General features: G+C 39.1%; 1 protein-coding gene across 9 annotated transcripts in view; it reads right to left on the bottom strand.

Annotated features, from left to right (window-relative positions):
- MAGI2 (membrane associated guanylate kinase, WW and PDZ domain containing 2) overlaps positions 1-21698 on the bottom strand; it is a 1490397-nt gene that overhangs the window by 184880 nt on the left and 1283819 nt on the right. For all 9 annotated transcript variants that reach the window (XM_054559585.2, XM_054559586.2, XM_063726096.1 and 6 more), the window contains one exon: positions 2227-2258. In XM_054559585.2, coding sequence (XP_054415560.1) covers positions 2227-2258 — 32 coding nt within the window. The remainder of the gene's footprint in view (positions 1-2226; positions 2259-21698) is intronic.

The raw sequence follows: 21698 nt of genomic DNA, 5'->3' as shown, positions 1-21698 counted from the left end.
ATGAGAACTCACTATTTTAGCATATTACTTGTTCAACAGGAAGTGACTATCTTGACATGGAATAGCATAAGATGTGAATCAGTAGGACAGAAAAGAGTCAGGGAGTCACACAGGACTAGGAGGAAGCTAGATCTCACCCCATATAACATTTCCTTATTCTGACCCAAGATATCATCAATCCTCTAACTCGTGTCTTCCTGGCCCTCACCCATTTAGAGTTTGTGTTACCGGCCACGTGATTATTTCTCAACAAGCTTCTTATTGGGCCTCTCTGGTCCAGTCCCAAGGTGTCCATGCCCAGTAAAGTGGGACTGAATAAGAGAGGCCCAATAAGGGCCACACTCAGAGGACAGGTGTATAAACCTACATACTGTGGGTATATTGCTATATGCTTGTTTTGATTAATAGTTCAGTCAACTATGTTCATTTCATAGAGTGAGTTGGTAAAGGCTCATGAGTGGAGGGTCTGCTTCCTTTGGTGATGGTAGTTAATGTTTTCAAGCTCAACATGTAGAGGCAACATGTTTTAAGCACCTTACATGGATTAATTCATAGAATTCCTCACAATAACCATGTGAGAGGGGTGTTATTATCTCCATTTTACAGATATAGAACTTGAGACTGATAGCTTACGTGCCAGCACCCTAAACAAGTACATTAATGCCACACTTCCTCTCATTATAGTCCTCAAGAGTTTCTGGTAGATACATGGAAGACATCAAATCTACAGCCTTCTACTTTCCTGTGTTTGTGCCGTGGAAGTCCAAGCCCTAGCTTTTGTAGAAATACATGGATTCAGGATTAATTGTACATTGAGTTCTATAAAACATTTTTTGGAATTATTGACTATGAATGTAATTACAATAATGACAGCAAATGCTGCAATTATACCAAATGACATAATTTTGTATAAATGTGGTACATATAAGGAAATCACTAGATTGTATAATTGTAGCACCATGATGAGGTCACAAGGTTCCTTGTTGAATTAGATAAAGATGTGTATAACCACAGAGCACAGATTTAAGTTTGGTGGTGAAAGGAAGGAACTATTTAGACACTGGTTAAGATAAACCAAATTTCATTTTAAACATTTAAAAGTATCTTTTTTCAAAATCACATGCATCCTTAAATGATTTGCTAAGCTTAAATAGGACTGGTTTTCCCATCTAATGTTCTTTGTGGACCAGATGAGTCAAATCCTAAATAAGGTCCTGCTCAGGGAGAGTGTTCTGCTTTGCTGCAGCCTCTTCCAGTCATGGGTTTCACATATCCCAGTTAGGGCAGAGTATTCTAACACATAAAATGGGATCCCAGAAAACCAGTCCCAGCTCTTAGGACTTGGGCAATTAATAGTGTCAATCTATCTGCAAGTGAAGACCATCTCTAACTGCTAAGCCAACTTGGCTAGCCTAGCTCTGCAAAAAGATTATTAAAACCCACCAGCTTCCTATATGGGCACAGACATTTTAGCATGTTTCATAGGGAAGTAGGCCTAGAGTGGTCAGATGATGGTAGAGATCTCCAGTATCTGAAAAAGATTCAGAAGCACCATTTTGAGTGCTTGTCAGGTTTGGCAGAATATATATATACAGTATACAGAGCTTAAATATATGCGTGTGTGTATGCGTGTGTGTATATATATATATACACACATATATATACACACAAAGACACATACACACATTATATGTATAAATACACATACATATTTTATATATACACATATATACAAAGCTAACATATATACACATGACACATACACATATGTAGCTCTGTAGACGTTAAAATGTAAATGTAAATGTAAATATATACAGAGTTAAATTTTCTGTGGACTAGATTTAATTTGCAGGTCAAGACTTCTGGACCTATAGTTTGTATTGTTTCTAAAAATTCCATGTTATGAAGACTACATAGTATTGTGGACAGGAGAAAAACAAAAGGTTTCTAAAGTATTTTCATTACATTAGGCTGCATAGTGTCAATGTTCATTTTGTAAGTATATATTTTTTAAAAGGGCAGAATTGTTTTTATAGGAAGGTAAGGTGAGTGACTCATGTACTTGTGGGACAGATACAAGAAAAAGGGACACAGAGGATTTATTTTTTTTACATCACAGTCTCCTAGAGTTGAAAGAGATTTTGAGGTCACCCAATTCAACTTTTATTTAATGAAGTTGCAATAGTAAGTACAAATAAAGAAAGAAGCATAATAATTCCAACTTACAGGCTTTGGAGTTTTCCATGGAGAAAAGAAACCTGTAATAAAGAAAACAATATTTGAACTTTGAAAATATTGCCCACTGCCACTTATGGGTGGCACGATATTAAGATAATTGTAATTGATTTTAAATTAGTTAATAGCGAACAATAACAATAACAAACTTCTGCCTGGCTGTATCGTTTTCTTCAAGGAGCTCAAAATCAAATAATTTCATTGGAATTGTATTAATGATTCTAAGAACATTCCTTATTTGGTAGCTGAAGATGCTAAGGCACAGAGAAGGCAAGTGAACATATACCAAATGGTCAGGGCTTGACAAGGCTCAAAACTCAGTCACCCTTAGGGATTTCTATTGCCCAGCCTTAGTGGGAAAGAGAGAGAGGATACTGACATATATTTTGATTTCAAAGGTAAATATCTTTGCTTAGTATAAGAAATGGTTGTTTTATTTACTTGCTTTATGTGGTTGAAAATCAATTAATAAGCCTTCATTATTCCTAAATTTAAAAATAATGTATGTACTTACATTATGAAACGGTTTCCACCATAAATTTTTGTGAGTCTTTCTCCACTGAGATGGGGCAGATTTCCATCTTTGTGCCCCAGTGCTAGCAAATATTTTGTGTGAAGAGCTCAAAATGTTTGTTACTCGAATGAATCATGTATCATGGAAGCCTTTTTTACCCAATGTATTGATCTCTTTCTATTATCACAAAATATAATGATTTGAGTGACCCTGTTGTGATCCAAATGATTAAAATAATTAAAAGTAAAGGATAGATTAACTCCCTTTTAAAAAATGTTATTTTAGCATATGAAATCAATTTTTTAAAAGGTGATAAAACAAGCTTAAAATAGAGGGAAAGGGCACTGCCACATGCTGGTCCTAACAATCCAAAACTTAACTGAGCACATAGAACAAAATCATATCTTTTCATATATCTTCCTTCTTTCAACAATTTTCACTTAACTTAATATCAGGTAGTTTCTGATAAAAATGAATATTGAAAACATACCACATACTATGTTTATCATCTTTAAAACAGACTTGTTCAAAATGGGCATAGTTGACAACTATTCCTATTTCCATCTGTAGGAAATATCTGTAGAAATCGGGACACATAGTTACCTGCACACATTAAGGAATTCAACTCAGCATGGCAAAAATACTAATTGCACCACGATGCACTGTTGTGAATAAGTGATGATTAATTTTATGAAAAGAATTAAACTGGGCTGGGTGCAGTGGCTCACGCCTGTAATTCCAGCACTTTGGGAGGCCGAGGCGGGCGGATCACCCAAGGTCGGGAGTTTGAGACCAGCCTGGCCAACATGGTGAAACCCTGTCTCTGCTAAAAATACAAAAATTAGCCAGGCGTGGAGGCATGCACCTGTAATACCAGCTACTCGGCAGGCTGAGGCAGGAGAATCGCTGGAACTCGGGAGGCAGAGGTTGCAGTGAGCCAAGATGCTGCCATTGCACTCCAGCCTGGGGAACAGAGTGAGACTCTGTCTCAAAAAAAAGAAAAAAAAAAAAGTTAAACTATATAATCCATCATGTTTCTTAGCTGTCCTTAGAATCTAGAGTTACATTTAATGTTTAGGGGTAATAACCATCTTACCCAAGAAGCTTGGTAAAATTAGCTCTCTTTCTATCTTACATACACTGTTCACTATTTCTCTTTCCAATTAATAAAAAAATTCTGTTCAATGTGTGGTTCATAAGGATTTAATCACATCCTTTTTGGAAAGAGTTGACAGTAAAAATTACAGATAAATAAATACATTTATCTCCTTGACTCATTCTATAAAATACCAACGAAAACAATTTGACCATGAGTTTAAAAGTGAAACAAATTTTAACCTATTGGCTGATTAACCATTGTCTTCAGTGAAGTATAAAATTTATTTGCTGTTTTATGGAATTGCCAGCAATAGCATTTTTGCAAAAAGACGTCATTTATATATTTTCACCATGTCAAAATACTCAATGATTTCCTCTACTTTCTTTGTGTTGTCACCTTCCTGCAATGCCCAAACAGACTTTGAGTATTTGCTATTTCACATCTGACAGGTGCTGGGATTCTTAGACTTTGATACAGAGGTATTGAAAATAGTTCCTCTTAATGATGCTCTCATCTCCACATGAGACGTTATCTTAAAAGATGATTTTCCCTCCTATAGAAAATGTATAATCATCTACCCTCTCAGGAGTTATGGTGTCAGAACTAAAATGGTGTAAGCAGGAGCCTGGTGGAGAAGAGACAAGGAGAAGGGGTGTTTAATTTGACTGCCTTTCATCATGGGTACTTGGGCTCCTCATTATTCTAAGGCTGATTCATTCAGTCTGACCTCAGACCATTGGTGCAACCCAGGGCTCCTTTACTGCTCACGTGATGGCAGTTTCTGGAATATTTCTAATGCTGAGTTGTGCTGCAGAAGCTTCAGTCTTTGAAGCAATAGTAGCCCTTTCTGAATCATTGTTAAAGAGAAGTTGCTTGCTGCAGAGTAAGGAATTTTATATGGTAAGAGAGAGCATCAGAATAATTTCCTTAAAAATAAATGCTATTTTTGTTTATCTGTCAAATTATTAATCATGTTACAAACATTTAAATTAAGATGAATGAAAAATATTTATTTTGGATATACTCAATTTGGTCCTGATGAAGACAGAAGGTCAAATTTTCTATGTGATTCAACTCCAACTTTCTGCTCAACTTCATGGGAAGTTGTGGGTCAAACTACCATAAATGTCTTATTTTTTTTGTGGGGATGGCCCCTCTAGGAAATCTAGTCTATTTCAATTAAAATTAAAAAGCACTAAAAACCAAATCAAAACTTTCAAATCCTTGAAGAGACATGCTGGTTATTATATTGAGCTTATTTCCGAAATTATTCTAGTAGGACATAGATCACAAAAGCAAGATAAGACTTCTGAGATCTGGGAAGTTTTGCATATGCATGTATTGTGTGGTGAATCTCCACACTCCATGTGAATGGAATAATTTCTATTGGGCATGATTATTTAAAAACTGCTTGCTAAATTTTGCCTTTGCTGCTTGCCTCACAGATCATAGGACACTATTCCCTTCATCCCCCAGAAACTATTACACCTTGCTTGGCGTCCTAGTCGTTCTCAATTCTAAGCATTTTGCTAGGCTTGGTTCACCTGAGAATATTAATTTTGGGGCATCTCTTCACCCTTCTTCATAGGGAAACAGGAACAGAGATACAGAAAACCTTCTCTTCAGCCTGTCTGAGTTGAGGTAGCCTTCATTACAAAACCAAGTTTATAGAAAAAGAGCCATATTCTTTGAAATAATAGTAATAGTAATAGTTTGTTTTAGTTTCTGGCCTTCATTTCCCCTACTTCTATAGAAAGCTGTATATTAGAATTCTCTGGTGAGATTAAAATTTTTTTATAGTGACCTGACTTATGTTTTTCGTACTGATCATTTATTGACTTTTATCCTTAGCAACTTGTTGTGTGTTTGAGTGTGCATTTGTGTCTGTACAAATGCAAATGTATTTATTTAATCTTGTGTCTTATGATAAAAGCAAAAGAGCTCAAGATATAGTTGTAAGTTAAATGAAATATGGATAAGAACATAAAACAAAAGAGAATAAATGGAAAAATTTAGATGTAGCTAATATAGAAACTAGATGCATTTTTAAAATTTATTTTTAAATAGATGCATTTTAATATAAAGCACAAAACTGATTACACCTGTAAAATCTGTCTTCTTTGGAACCAGAAATAAAACTAGAATATATTTGTAACTCTGCATCTAAGAGCATAGTGAGATGGGCAGAGAAACAGACACACATTGCAAATGGTTTAGGCAGGAAATCCTGGTACTTGAAAATGACAGAAGAAAAAAGACAACACTGATTTCATTATTGAAATGTAAATTAAATCTACATGTCAACTAAACACATTTTTTTTTTTTTTTCTTGAGACAGGATCTCACTTGGTCACCCCATGCTGAAGTGCAGTGGCATGATCTTAGCCCACTGCAACCTCTACCTCCCAGGCTAAAGCGATCCTCCCTCCTCAGCCTCCTGAGTAGCTGGGACCACAGGCAGTTGCCACCACACCTAGCTAATTTTTGTATTTTTAGTAGAGATGGGATTTCCCCATGGTGGTCAGGCTGGTCTCAAACTCCTGGCTTAAAGTGATCTGCCCACCTCAGCCTCCCAAAGTGCGGGGATTACAGATGTGAGCCACTGCGCCTGGTCCTAAATACAATTTTTAATGAACTGCAGAAATATGGTTGCCAAATAAAATATATACCCAGCCAAATTTGAATTTTGGAGAAAACAATGAATAATTTTTTTGGGTATAAGTATGTTCCATATATAGCATGAGACATATACTACGTGGGACATACTGCTATTAAAAATTATTTGATACTTCTGGAACCTATTCATATTAAAATTATTCATTGTTTGAAATTCAATTTAATTAGGAATTCTGTATTTTTATTTGCTAAATCTGGTCATCCTATATAGGGAACAATTTATATATGTCCCTGGTAACCATTTAAAAATAAAAACACAATAGTAACATCTACTGCAGGTAATATTTATTTCATTCAGAAAAAAAAGCCCTGAAAATATTTACTATTTCCTTTATTGTCAGGAATCTTGATTTTGAGAAACCTTAGAACATTCCATTTGCTATACAGATCATTGCATTGTGCTGACTGCCTTCTCATTGGGATCCTGGACTGAGGTCACCTCATGTGATACAGGGTGCTGTGGCCAACGCTAGTGCCACAAAAGGCCATTTTCAAACTGCTTGATGCAAATTAGAGTGGCTCTTTTCAGAACTTACTTTTCCTGACACACGATAACCAAAATGAAAGAACATCAATGTCTTTACAGTAGATCTGAAGTGGAGATCCCCTCTCTGGGTGTGCATTTGTGTGGTAAGAGTTTTATTATTATTTATTTTCACAGGGCAAAAAGATTATGAACTTTCTTAAAATCACCCCAATTCAAATAAGAGTTCAAAATACAATGAAGAGCAACTTTAATCCATCAGATATCATCAATTTGGCATAACACCAAAACAACTTTTGTTTTTCCTTTTCTTTTCTTTCTTTTTTTTGAGATGGAGTCTTGCTCTGTTGCCTAGGCTGGAGTGCAGTGGCGTGATCTTGGCTCACTGCAACCTCTGCCTCCTGGGTTCCAGCGATTCTCCTGCCTCAGCCTCCCGAATAGCTGGGACTACAGGTGCACGCCACCATGCCCAGCTAATTTTTGTATTTTTCAGTAGAGATGGGGTTTCACCATATTGGCCAGGCTGGTCTCAAACTCCTGATCTCATGATCCACCTGACTCGGCCTCCCAAAGTGCTGGGATTACAGGCATGAGCCACCATGCCTGGCCGCCAAGACAACTTTTCAAGATTTTCAGGAATTTTCCCAAACAGAACTAAGTCTTTCAACATCCTGTATTCCAGTCGATACATTGAACTCCCATTTGCAGAATGTGAAATAGTTTCTCCTTTAGCTGAAATATTTGCTAGAACATATGATTCTGCTTCTGAAGATTACTGTTACAGCATCATGTATTTCCTAGGGGATTCTGCAGTTACTAAAAATGATGGAGATGCTGGGGAAACACTTTCTAGTTCTCTTTTTTTTAAGCACAGAAGAGGAGTAGGAATGACTTTTAAACAAAGATATGTTTCACTACTGATTTCCATGCCCTAAAGCTGTGTGTTCTGTTTTACTTAAGAAAAGGAGACAAAATAATTTGAATACACTTAACATTGTTGAGCTGTACACTGAGATGTAGGATAAGTTTTATGTTATGTGTATTTTACCACAATTAATTTTTTTTAAGCAATAAAAGAAAAAAGTGAAAAGGGAGAACAAAAGTGTGCACATATCACATGTGCAAGAGAGAAAAAAGAGAAACTAATAAATGGAGAGAATTTTTTTTTGTCACAGTCCCTGTGATACCCTGCTGGAAGACAGGAAACTCACCTGAAAACCCATACAGACCTTTCTACCTCTTAAGTTATCCTTTCTTATGAAGGATTATAGGGAATAAATTGAATTCACATTCTCACTACATTTCTGAAAATATTTCAGGGATTGTGGAGAAACTCTTTCAATACAAGAAACTGTTTTTTAAAAGTTTCCCAAAGAGGAAAAAAAGCCCCAAGGCTTTTATAATCTCCATTTAGGGTTAATTTGATGGAGAAAAATACCACTAATAAAATTAATGTTTAATTTAAAGATCCTCCCATTCTCCCACAGCCTGGAAAACAGACCTAAGCTTTCCATCAAAAATTTAGCCTTTGGTAAATGTAAGCCAGCAGAGTCATGAGCTAATTTCCATCAGAACTAGTTCAATGTTATTCACTTTTTTTCTGGTTTTTGACTGATTCATGTATTCCTTATTAAAATTCATTAAATGGGTTAAGCCCTGCAGTTCTTTGAGATAATTTGTTTAAGCTGCTTGAAGTGGGTAAAACGGCAATTTTTCCTAATGAAACTGACCTAGGCTAAGAAAAGACCTGTCCCTTAGCAAGCGTGGAAGACACACTACTGCCAATACTCAAACATCACATCACCATGTGTTAGCCAAGCAATACCTTCAATTTGCAAAGAAAATTTCACATGACTACCATCTTTGACCTGCAGAATCCATTTTTGTTGTTGTTGTTGTTGTTTTTTGTTTTGTTAAGACGGAGTCTCACTCTGTCACCCAGGCTGGAGTGCAGTGGCCCGATCTCGGCTCACTGTAACCTCCGCCTCCCAGGTTCAGGCAGTTCTCTGCCTCGGCCTCCCGAGTAGCTGGGATTATAGGCGCTCACCACCATGCCTGGCTAATTTTTGTATTTTTAGTAGAGAAGGCGTTTCACTATCTTGGCCAGGCTGGTCTTGAATTCCCGACCTCGTGATCCACCCACCTCGGCCTCCCAAAGTGGCTTTTTTTTTTTTTTTTTTTTAAAAAATATGGGGAGCTGAGGCTTTCTCTGCAATGCTTTAAAAATGATCCTTTCTGTACCTTTTAAATAAAAGTGTTTTTCTTAGAAACACTGTAAAATTGTTTTCAAACAGCCATTTCTCCCCTGCTTTGTTCCTTATGGAGAGAGCAATCCAACCATTTCAAGTAATCCCAATGACTATCAAAAAGGATAAATCTGCACATATTGTCTTCTGATAAACTCAGCTACATAAAAGATAGGTTCAAAATAAAGCAGGCAAGGTGAAAAGCCTTAAACAGGAATAAAGGAATGGACTGGAAGAGGAAGAATTGTGCTAGGAAGGCTAAAACTCAGTGAGGTGAGTCTTGAAGAAAATATTAACAACTACAAAGGGCTTTTTATTTATGTTCTGAGCAAGATAAGGGGCATAAAGAGAGACACCTGCTCTGGGTTTATGGCACACCGTAAAAAATTGGCAAAGAAAATGTGGAAGGCTATCAATACTTGCAAATGGAAAAATCCAGTTCTGACATTTTTTTAAAAATGGTGAATGTATAGCATTGATTTTTATTTTTTGTTTTTGGAAAATCCATCTAGAAAGATTTTAAAGTAATTTAAGATGGATTACATGTCTATTTGGTATTTTACACCAACATTAAATACATCTTTATTGAGTTGTTGGTGTCTTATAAGCATCATAAATTCAATACAGAAATGGAATCTTTTATCTTTCCTCCCAAATCCACTCTTCACTCTTTAGTGTTCCTTATTTTGGGAAATTTCACCTGCCCTCTGAGTTTTTAAGACAGGAACCTGAAAGTCATTCTTTTTTTTTTTTTTTTTTTTGAGATGGAGTCTTGCTCTGTGGCCAGGCTGGAGTGCAGTGGCGCGATCTCGGCTCACTGCAAGCTCTGCCTCCGGGGTTCAGGCCATTCTCCTGCCTCAGCCTCCCGAGTAGCTGGGAATACAGGCGTCCACCACCATGCCCAGCTAAAATTTGTATTTTTAGTAGAGACGGGGTTTCACCATGTTGGCCAGGATGGTCTTGATCTCCTGACCTCATGATCCCTCCTTGGCCTCCCAAAGTGCTGGGATTACAGGTGTGAGCCACCGTGCCTGGCCTGAAAGTCATTCTCAACACTTTCCTTTCCTTTCCTTTCCTTCCTTCCACCAAATTTCTGTCTTTTCTATCTCCAAAATCTATGTCAGATCTACTTCTATTTACCTCCATGGCCACCATTGTAATTCACACCCTATTTTCTCTTCCTTGAGCTGAAACAACAGCAAATTTGACGATGTCACTGAATTTTATTATGCTTGAAAATCCTTCAGTGAATTCCTGTTACACTTGAGATGAAACGCAAAACCTACAAGGCTCTGAAGAAATTGGCTCCTACCTATTCCCTGGCCAGCGCATGTGTCACTCCTCTTCAATTGTTGAAGTTCCTTAAGCCAGGTGTTTTTAACCACAGGGCCTTTGCACAAACTCCTTCATTTGCCCACTCTTTCTTACTCTTCAGATAGCTATCTCTGACCCTTTTTTATGTGTCAGCTTAAGTATTATTTTCTCAGAGATGTCTCTGACCTTTCATTGTTAAACAAGTTTCCTTATTATAGTTTTTCATTGTATCCTGCATTTTTCCTTTATATGGTTCTATTTGAAATTATATTTATTAGATCATATTTATTAATGTCATAATTTTATAATTATTAGTTTAATGTCCATCTCCCCCATTAGAGCATAAATTCCATTAGTGGAGATATTATACCTATTTTTTTCATCATGTATTCCCAGTACTTAGCAAATAGCTGACACACAGTGGATACTTCAGTAGACCTAATTGAATGGCTCAGTAATGGTAGTGAAGGGTGAGGAAGGTAGGATACAGAGATATAGTCAAAAGATACTCGGGAGAACTGATGAGTCCCGGAGATTTGCTGGGGATGGAGAAGTGCTATAAAGGAGAAGACGAAATCTATGATGACTTCTAGCTTGGGAACTTGAGTGGATGATGGTGTTATTGGCTGAGATAAAAAAAGAGGCTTGTTTGAGTGGAGTCTCATGAGTTAGGTTATGGGCAAAATAAGTCTGAGGTGCCTTTGGGAGTATGGGTTCAAATGTAGTTTGAACTACATTTTGAAGTTTGCACCAAAATAAGTCTGGGTTTAGGTGTTTAAGTTCCACAATAATTGGCTCTACTGTGTGGTGCTCAGAGATATGTGTCAGGTAAAACTTAAAATAATGCAGCAAAATTGTGTTGCATGAAAAGTGAAATCCTTGGGTTTGTAGAATGAGTGAAGTGTTTGAAAAGTAACAGACAGCCAACTAGAAAGAAAGCTTCAAGAAGTAGTAGATGTAAATATTCATAATACAAGACTTTTTATTGGTTTGTCAGATAGGAGGGTCACTGATGACCTCAGTGGAAGCAGTTCAATTGCCAAGACAAAGGCAGAAATCAGATTGCAGTGGGTCTGAATAAATGGAAGGTGAGAAAGTGGGACTGAGAAATGGTTATGGGGTTGAAGAAGCAGTGTCATAGTGGCTACAGGGGAATAAAGCTCTTCAAAAAGAGATTTCTTTTTGGTGAGATAAGCATGCTAACATCCAGATGAGAAGGAACCTGAGTAGAGACAGTGTGAAGATTCAGGAGGAAAGAGGCTAACTGGTGAAATCATTTCATGAGACGAGAGAGGGTGTGATCTAGAGCACCAGGGGAGACATTCACCTTAATTGGGAGAGGAGGCATCCAAATCCTTATCAAGAGGCTGGAGCAGATCTCTCAGTGGGTGAACCCCTCAGGATCTGCCCCATAGGGAGGGGATGGGACTAGACAGGAGAATTCACTCACAGTGGCAGAGATTGGTAAGATCAATGGGAGTCTTAGGGATCCTGGTTATGAGGCAAAGATAGAAACAGGAACACAATTTCTGAGGTGGTGGAGTGAGAGTTATGCACACAGAATATGGGGTAAAACTGACTTAGGTTCTAGTCCCAGCTCCACCTCTCACTAGCTATGTGGTCTCACATACATGGGTGGGCACATGCTATCAGGATGGACTCCTGGGCTGGGAGGGAGACCCTGGATTTGCTTTGTGGCTCACAGATGCATGACTGTGATTGAGTCCCCTAACCTCTCGGAGGCTCAGATTCTTTTTCTGGAACAAAGTAAGGACAATAACAAACTATTTTAATGAGAACTAAATAATAGTAATGCACTTTACATTCTATCAATATAAAGTGGAACCTTTGTTCCATTTAATGCTTTTGATAGATTTCAAATTCTATTTCTACAAAGTAGAGGTCTGCTTTTCAGCAAGGTGTTTAATAATTTATTGCCACAACAGATGCATATTATTTTTCCTTCACTGTTTTCCACTTTTTGTTCTTTTAAGCTTACTTTTAAGTGCTTTTGAGCTGCCTTATGCTGTATGGACTACGACCTGTTTTGATTTGCTTTATCTTTTTCAATCACTGTTTTCATCCCATTGGAGTTTTCCAGTTTCTCCTGATCCTGGTTAGGTGAGAAGGTTTAACCTCACTCCAGTCTCTGTGCTCTAGTATAGACTGTGCCTCCAGCTTCAATGATTATGCCACCATTATTCTTTTATGAATTGCTTCTAACTTTGCATTTTCCTGTAAGTATTTATACAACGATTACTTACATTTACCCAACTTAACTAGTTTTAGTGCTTGCTACAGTTCTTTTTATACCAGTACTTCTCTATTTGAGGATTTTGAATTTTGATTCCTCTCTTAATGTATGTCCTCAAATAATTGTTTGGTGTGATAGGCGGAACAGTGGCCCCTGCAAAGATATCTACACGCTCATCCTCAAAACCTGCGTGTGGGCTACTTGACAAGGCAAAAGATAATTTGCAGATGTGATTAAGGCTAAAGGCCTTCAGATGCAAAGAGTATCTTTGATTATACAGGTGGGCCCAACCTACTACATGAGTCCTTCCAAGTGAGGAAACGTTCCTGGCTGCAGCTAGAGAGAGATGGCAGCATGAGGGGGCTCTGACTTGCTGCAGCTGCCCTGAAGATAGGGGAAGGGTGTCACCGGCTGTGGGGTCCTGGAGGCCTCTGGAAGTGGATTCTCTTCTAACAACTACAGAAAAGAATGCTGTTGTGTTGACATTTTGATTTTAGCCCAGTGAGATCTGTGCTGGATTTCTGACCTACAGTACTATAAGGTCAGTTTATATTGTTTTAAGCCACTAAGTTTGTAAGGAATGTATTATGGTAGCAGTAGCAAATCCATATAGCTGGCATCTTTCCTAAGCACTTCCATGTGAATTCTAGTTTCAGATGAAACTAAATCACAACTGCATACTGCAGCCTCTATTTCCTGGGCTCAGATGAATCTTGCACCTCAGCCTCCCAAGTAGCCAGTAGGATTACAGGCATGTACTGCCACACCCGGTTAACTTTTTGTATTTTTAGTAGATGGGGTTTCACCATGTTGCCCACACTGGTCTCAAACTCCTGGGCTCAAGTGATCCCCTGCCTTGGCCTCCTAAAGTGTTGGGATTACAGCGTGAGCCACCACACGCAGCCAAGACTTTTCTATTGTCCTCTGATATTTAGTGATGCAAGGAGAAGCCTGGATCTGCTCAATTTTTATTGGTAAGTCACCTTTCATTTTCCTCCCGGAAAAATTTTATTTTAAAATCCTTTCTAGTGCTTTATAAATTACCAGAATATGCCTAGGTGTTAATTTGTTTTCATCAATTCTTCCTGGACTATAGCAAGAGCATTTGCTTTGGGATTTCTCTGAAGTCTTTCTACTCAAGATGTGGTTTGAGACCTGCAGCATCAGCCTTACCTGGGAGTTTGTTAGGACTCTCAGACCTAAGATTTATACTGAATCAGATCTGCATCTTGACAGGGTCCCCAGGTGACTAATGCAGATTCCAGAAGTCCTGATCGAAGGATATTCTATTTGTAGATTTGATCTTGACTCTTTTATCAGAGTCCTTAATTTTTTTGTCCTTTGACTCCCTACAATCAATATTTATCAAAAGAGAGAATGCTTCTTCCTCTCCTCCAAGAGGTCATAGTCAAAGCTCTTGGTTCACACTTCTGTTAAGTTTAGCCTAAAGCTGTCTACTTACCTATTTTAAGTTCAGCCTAAGAGTTTCTCTGTACATAGTGAACTACTAATCTAACTGGATGTGTAAACAGACCATAACCTTCTCTTGTGCCAATCAGAGTTTCAGCCAAAGGCAGCCAACTGTTCGAATTGTGTTCAAATCAGGGAAATGTCGAGCTGTAACTAATCTAAGCTGTACCTCAATTCCATTTTTGTAGGTTACTTTCCTTCTGTCCATAAATCTTTGTCGATCATGCGACAGTGTTGGGGTGTCTATGAACCTATTCTGGTTTGAGGGCTGCCTGATTCACGAATCATTCTTTGCTCAAACTCTATCAAATTTAATCTAAGGTTTTCCTTCTAACACTTCTTTCCCTTCCTCTGGTAACTCTGGCACACTACTCCCCCAACCTCCCCAGCCTAGGTTTGGTCTCCTATTTGAAACACCCAATCCAAACCAGAATTACTTGGGAGAGTGATGTGCATGTGATTGCTGTTGAGTTGGAATAAAACGTGAGACCCACTGCTCCATAATTGGAGACCTCCTCATGTTGACCTCTACATCATTAACTTCTTGCAGCATCAGGTCCGGTTCTTACTGATGTTAATGAATGTTTTCACCTGCTGAGGTAATACCAAGCCCACAGATTTGTCTATTTCAGCCTTCTTTATCGAGCATTACTTTGTGTGGTCTTTGCATTTTGAGCTGCTGTGCCCATTTCTCCTTTTTAAATATTACATCTTCTAGCATCTGAGGATCCCAAGTATGTTTTCTGAGTTTGTTTTCTGTAGTAAATCTTTTTCAGTGTCATGCTCCTCTAATCTTCAAGGCTAAACATTCCTTTTAAAAATACTTACCTATTTTGTTATCGATGCCATCCTCCATTTAAAAATCAATCATTGCTAGAATCTGTGAATCCCTGATACTATCTTTTTGATGTCTTGGCACTTTACTGGGATGTTGGGAGATATGAGATATCAATATGAGTCTTTGGCCTGATGTCATTTTAAGATTTCTTAGCATAATCTATTAATGTTAAGAGCAATTTATTTCTATCTCTACTTTGTTCTACAAATCTAGATCTTTTACTTTTTAAAAGTAAGATCTGGAATATAGGTAGAACTGATGTTTATTTCTTGTTTTGACTAACCAGCTAAGACTTGAAATCAATCTTCCCTTAAGACTATGGCTTCCCTGATTAACAACACTTGTTACTGCTTGTGGAGATAAAGCACAAAAATCATCAGAGGATTACCCCTGCAATGTATTTTCTTATAACTACAATAGCAAGAAATAGGGATTAAGAACAAACTTGTTTGCTTTACAGTGGGAATTCTTGGTGCAACTGACTTCTGTTTCTCCCTATTTATTTTTCGTATCCCCAGGTTCTCCTGTAGAACTTCCCAGGCAGAAGAAAAGATGATTCTAATGATTTTTCTGTGGAGCAGAGAGTCACAGCTTGCATCACAGTCCATGGATCACCAGGAGGAACCTTACTGACTACTGGTGAGTCAATGTTTTACATCACATGAAGACAAAAGATGATCATGAATATCATTTTAGTTTGGGTTCTCACAAAAGCAGACCCTGAGAGGAGGACTTGGGTGACTCTAGGAAGCATAAAGTGAAGAATGGGGAAAGTGATTCAGGGAAGGGAAACGTTGATGAATAGATTATCACGTTGAGCAGCTGAGGCTTAGTCTCATCGTGGATCTTCTGAAAAACCACGAGTACATGGGGGGATAAGGATTGTTCTCCTATGGTGTTAACTCTCTTGTATTCTCGGTTGTGCCTGCTTTAAGGCTGTGGTGCCACAGAAAGTTCTTCAGTAGAGAATAAGAGGCTGGTGCTTGAGGTAGAACTATCAGCTTGCTAGAAGCATCCCAGCCATCTGTGGACTTGGGTCAGCTGAGAGGATATGAGTAAGACATCAACACCATCTGTTGTAGATGCTGTTGATGAAAACAGGCAAACCATACCTGTGGTAGGAGGAAAATGTAACTATGCACTTAGAGTGATGATTTTTTGGGAAGAAGGGATTTACATAGCATTAAAATGGAGATGGCAAATGAGTCCATTCTTTTGCCAACTCTGATCAACTGCTGCCTGGAGTGCTGTGCTGAGAATTCTCAATGGCCTCAGCAGGAAACCATCTTTATTGATTAGCAACCCCACCCATGGGAATGGAGGAAAAGTGGGTAGCAAGTGGGCCTTGTTTTGCCACTCTGTTTTAAAGTGGAGGCTGTTTTTTAGTAATGAGTTGAGTGAACATACCTCTAATGAAATAAAATCTTCCACAGATTTGGCCTTTTAAAAATGCACAGCATGTAAAGTGTCTTTGGTTAATGGGAGAATTCTCCAATTGTTGCAAGACTAGGGGAGACTTCTGAGGCACAGCAGTTAAATAAGCATTAGCTTTGTTATTTTGGTAGAATTTTTTCTGGTACACATGCTAATCTCTTTCCCACTGATACATAAAACATGAAATAGTCATAGTATGAACTGAAACTATGAAGAGATCAAAGTGGAGAAAATGTAAGAGTGTCAATACCTAGTTCTAGCATCAATGCTGAGACAAGCATAATCTGCCATCATGTTTTAAGGAAATATCACCATTCACCCTGGGACATATTTGAACTGTTATCTGAGTCCAAGAATAAGTACAATATAAAATATATTTCAATAACAACCTGTGACATAGCAATTCAATTTGATTTCAGGTCCTGTGGTTATTTTCTAAACAGTCCTCAATTCTCATGTCCCATGCTGCATCTGAGTAATTCACTGTCAGGTCCTGCCTGGCCTACTGCAGCCAACCTACCTGCCTCCTGCTCGTACCTTCATCCATCTGCTCTTCACACTGTAGTCACAACAATCTTTTCAAAGAATAAATCTGATTATGTCACTCATCTACTTAAAACCTTGTAATTGGTTTTCCCATGCTTGTAAGAACAAAGTGAAAATCCTTTATAGGACCCTAATCTGTTCCCCATCCGTTTTTCTAGCCTCACCTCGCTCTGGTGCTCAGCTCCTATGTGCTTTGCTTTCTCTCCTCCAGCCACAGGGACCTTCTTTCAGACTCTTCAGTCTCCCTCTCACCACAAGGTCATTGAGCCTGCTTCTCTGCCCTGCTGACCCAGCTAACTCCTGTTTCTCCTTTAGATCTTGGTTTGCTCCAGGGTCACTTCAGAGGTAACTTCCCAGACTTCTCTAAACCAAACCCAATGGAGGCTCTCATAGCTGCATAAACCTCAATGCTACTTCCCATTTCCATGGTCAAGACCACTAATTGGTAAAGGTATTTCCCCTCTTTGGGTCTAAATAATAGAAGTTTGCTATATTACACTTCTTGGGGCTAGAAGTCTGAGATCAAGGTGTTGGTAGGGTTGGTTCCTGCTAAGGGTTGCCAGGGAAAGATCTGTTCAGTCCTCACTCCTGGCTTCTGGAGTTGGCTGAAAATCTTTGCCATTCCTTGGCTTCTGGTGCATCACTCAGATCTCTGCCTTCATCTTCACAGACATGCACACAGGGGATGGCATCTCCAATGTTCTCCTTTTTAATAAGGACACAAGTTCTATTGGACTAGTGGCTCACCCTACTCCAGTATGACTTCATTTTAATTAATGACCTCTGGAATGGCCCTATGTCAAATAAGTTCACATTCTGAGGTACTGGGGGTAAGAACTTCAATATATAAATTTGAGGGTGGGAACACAATTCAACCTTTAACAACCCCTTACATTAACCTCCCTGGGCCAAAGTTTTCGCATCTGTTACAACTGGAATTAAGGTGCATGTTTCTGGGATAACTTTTCTCTCCCCTATGGGTTTAATTTCCTGAGGGCAGGGATCTTTTGTGTTTGTATTCACTCTCCATTTCCTAGCACAGTACCTAGTGTAGAGTAGGTGCTCAATAAATACTTGTTGCGTGAAAGGAAACATCAAAATGCATTTTTACCAATACTCAATTTTTATTTCTCTGTGGTGTATCTCTCATGTAGAAGTTTGTCATTGATATGGCAATTTTGGATATATTGTCACATTCTTTATGAAATCTGTGTGAAGGAGGCAGGAAAGGGATGACTACACATATCTTACAGAAGGAAGTAGAATTCTGATGGTGTCCCAGGCATGCAACAGGGAGATGGCAGAACTGAGACTTGGCCCACACCCTGTCTGACTCCAGGTCTAGAGTTCTTTTCCCACACCAATTTGCCATAGCAAGATGGCAGGGCATTATGCAATTAGCAGACTAGTTACTTGCCATGATCTTGTCCTAAAATCTTTCAGGTCAGCACAAAGACCTGTAATAATTATTGGGATGTTGCTTGTTGGTTTTATATTCAATGGAACAGAAGAGGCCAGCAATAGTGACCACTTGGTAGCCTTGGGGCTGTAGTGGCAGAGAATGAGGTTCTTGGCACATTATAATCTCCTGTGTATTTGCTTAGACGCATCACTATGAGGGGCATCATTTCAAGCTGCTGTTTTACTTAGGAAAGAAAGTTAGAGACCCTCTGATGTCCCACATGGGCAGAACTAGGTTTGGAAAGAGAATAGACACAGATGTATGGCACTGAGGGAGCCAGATATGCTTAGGCCAAGAGCCTTCTACAACTCTGAAGTTTTCAAGAATATTTTATTGCTCTATTGCATAGATGAGAGAATGAAGGAAGTTCTCCTGGGCTGTCAGCAATGTGCCTTGGTTGAGTCGTGATATATGTATTACAAGCCTGTGGCATGTTGAAACCATAGGGGACCTTCCAGTCAATGGATTCTGCCTTTGCAGATGTACATATGAGGGCTTCCCACTGAATCATCATGGAGCTGATGACAATCACTAGAAGTGATGTAAATCTTTCAAAGAAGGGGAAAATCAGCACTTAAACTCACTAGTAGTTGACTTCTAAGCTAAATAACACCATGTTTTATTTTGGTTTTAATCTTAGGAAAATAGTGAAGGCAGGGGCCATGGTTGTTAATAATTGTATTGTTAACAATCATTTTGTTAACAATTAACTTTTAGTGATATCACAACATTTTTCAGCTGAATTGAATTCAATTAAGTTGACAGCGTATTTTTGAACAATTTCCCATCTTCAAGTCACTTAACAAATAAGCCTACAAACAATGTTGGCTTTCAGGTTTCTAGCAACCTCACTGACTAAAGAGAAACAGGGTTTGAAAAAGCATGAGCCACCTCTGTCACCTGCATATGACAAAGGAAGTGTGTTTGTGTCACCTGGACCCACCTAGGGACTCTGTGGGTCTGTTTTGCATTCTGAAGCTGCATTAGAATGAGCGTGGGGCTCATTCTCAGCTTGGATTCTTCACACAGAGTCAGTGGGGACTAATCTAGATTTTTTCCTAATGGAATTAACAAGTCGAGAACCACACTTTACAGCCCAACAGTGCCTCTTCACAGCTGGCACCTGCTCATACTGAACCTGGTGCTTCATCATAGCCGACATTTTGTGCCTCCTCTGTCCTCGTCTACCTCCCACGTGAAGGGGAACTGGAACATTATCTTCTTTGCTATGGATGAAGGTCAAATTGTGTCTCTAACTGCTGCTCCGGCTGACTGGGCTGCTCTGACTAATGATGACTAATGTTTTACAGAAGATCGTGGAGAATGTGCCTCATCTACCTTCCTAATGAGATCTGGGTTCACTCCTGAGTCCTTATTTTCTCACTTTATACATGTTCCCTTGGGGTCTCCTTCTCTCTCATGGTTTTAGCTCCTGAGGAATTGGTAGTGCTGTCTTTCTAAGCCTGACCTCTGCTACTTACACTAAGTGCCCCTCACTTCTCTCTCAACGATTCCCTCACTCATTCATTTACTTATTCATCATTAAATGCATATTGATTGAATGGCTACTGCAGGCCCAGCACTGTCTATCTGGACAGCTTACCAAGACAAAGGTATGACTTCATTTTGCTGAATCTGCTACACCTGCTTCCTCCATCGGCACCCACTTTTCTCTTCTCACTGAGGCATTCTCCTGGGTTGAGTTCATTTTGTCCTCAGGGCCTCTCGTACTACTGAAAACATCTAATCTCCTTCTAAATCAGCCTTGTCCTTCCCCCCCACCGATGTCAAGACCAACTGTTCAGCTGTATTTACACTGACTGTTCTCCAGGGCCCACAGACTCACATCCAATAATGAATGTAATCTCTTCCCCCACAACTTGCTCCTTCTCCAACAGTCATGGTGCTATAGCAAACCATTCTCCAATCCAGAAACCTGGGGCTCATTGCAAATTTGTCCATTCCATCCTCCCTTTCACATTCTGTCATTCCTTGATGTCTCTGGTATTGACCTCTTCTCTCAACTCTTGCTTCCTACTATTTGATTCAGAGCCCCAGTACCTCAGATCTTCTTGCCTATAGTACTGTAAATGACTTCTAACTATTCCTTGCTTTCCTCTATTCCTGTACTGCCCAATCCATTCTTTCCATTGCTGCTAGAGGAATCTTTGTAAGGCACAAATTTGAGCATTGTACTTCTCTTTTCTTCTATGCTGCAGAATGGAGTCCAGACTCCTTATTATACAAGCTACTCCATGACCTGGCCCTGCCTGCAGCTCCAGCCCCACTGCTTACAAAGTCCCACCTCAGAGCCCTCTGTCTGTCTGCCCCGCTTCATTTGCAGCTCTCAGAACAGCAGGGCTGTGTGACAACTCTCTTTGCCCTGCTGGGCCCATTTCTACCTAGAACTCCTACCCCATCCTCATTGCCTGGCATGAAGTTACCTCTTTTTAATTCTTATCTCATGCACCACCTCTGAAATGCTGTCACCACTCTTTCTCTTCCTGGTAGAACTGACCAATCTTGCCCGTGTCCCCCCATCCATGGTACCCTGGCTGCACTCTCATCACAGCGCCTGGAACACACCGGACACTTCATTGTTATGTGCCTTGGGCTAAGTAGATTATAAGCTTCTTGAGGGCAGGGGCAACATCCTGTTTGTCTTTGCATCCCCAGTGCCTACCAAAGTGACATGTATTTAAAGAATGCTTGCTAAGTAAATAACAGGGCGATTTATCCTGAAAAAGAATTCTGTAGTTTGATACTTGGGTTTTTAAAAATTATTTTTGTTAGTTTGAACAATGTATTCTATTTCCCTTCGATGGAAGATAAAACCAGCTTATATTTTAGCATAAGACACATTAAGTAACTTGACTATGAGAAAAATAATAGAATTAGAGTGGACTGGAGCAAACATTTGCCCCAACCCATCCATTTTTACAGAGGTGGAAGCGGAGCAGTTTAATGATGTACCATGAAATCACATCAATAAATAATGGCAGAATTGGGACAATATTCCTGTTCAGTACCTTATTGTCCTGCTGTGTTAGGAAAGCTAACTTTATTGAGCTTTGACTGTGTGCCAGGCACTGCTTTGGTCATTTGCAGACATTTTATGCCATAATC

This window comes from Pongo abelii, chromosome 6 (genome assembly GCF_028885655.2).
Source record: "Pongo abelii isolate AG06213 chromosome 6, NHGRI_mPonAbe1-v2.0_pri, whole genome shotgun sequence".
Taxonomy (NCBI): domain Eukaryota; kingdom Metazoa; phylum Chordata; class Mammalia; order Primates; family Hominidae; genus Pongo; species Pongo abelii.
The sequence above is the reverse complement of the archived record's forward strand: the minus strand, read 5'-3'. Positions and strand labels throughout refer to the sequence as shown.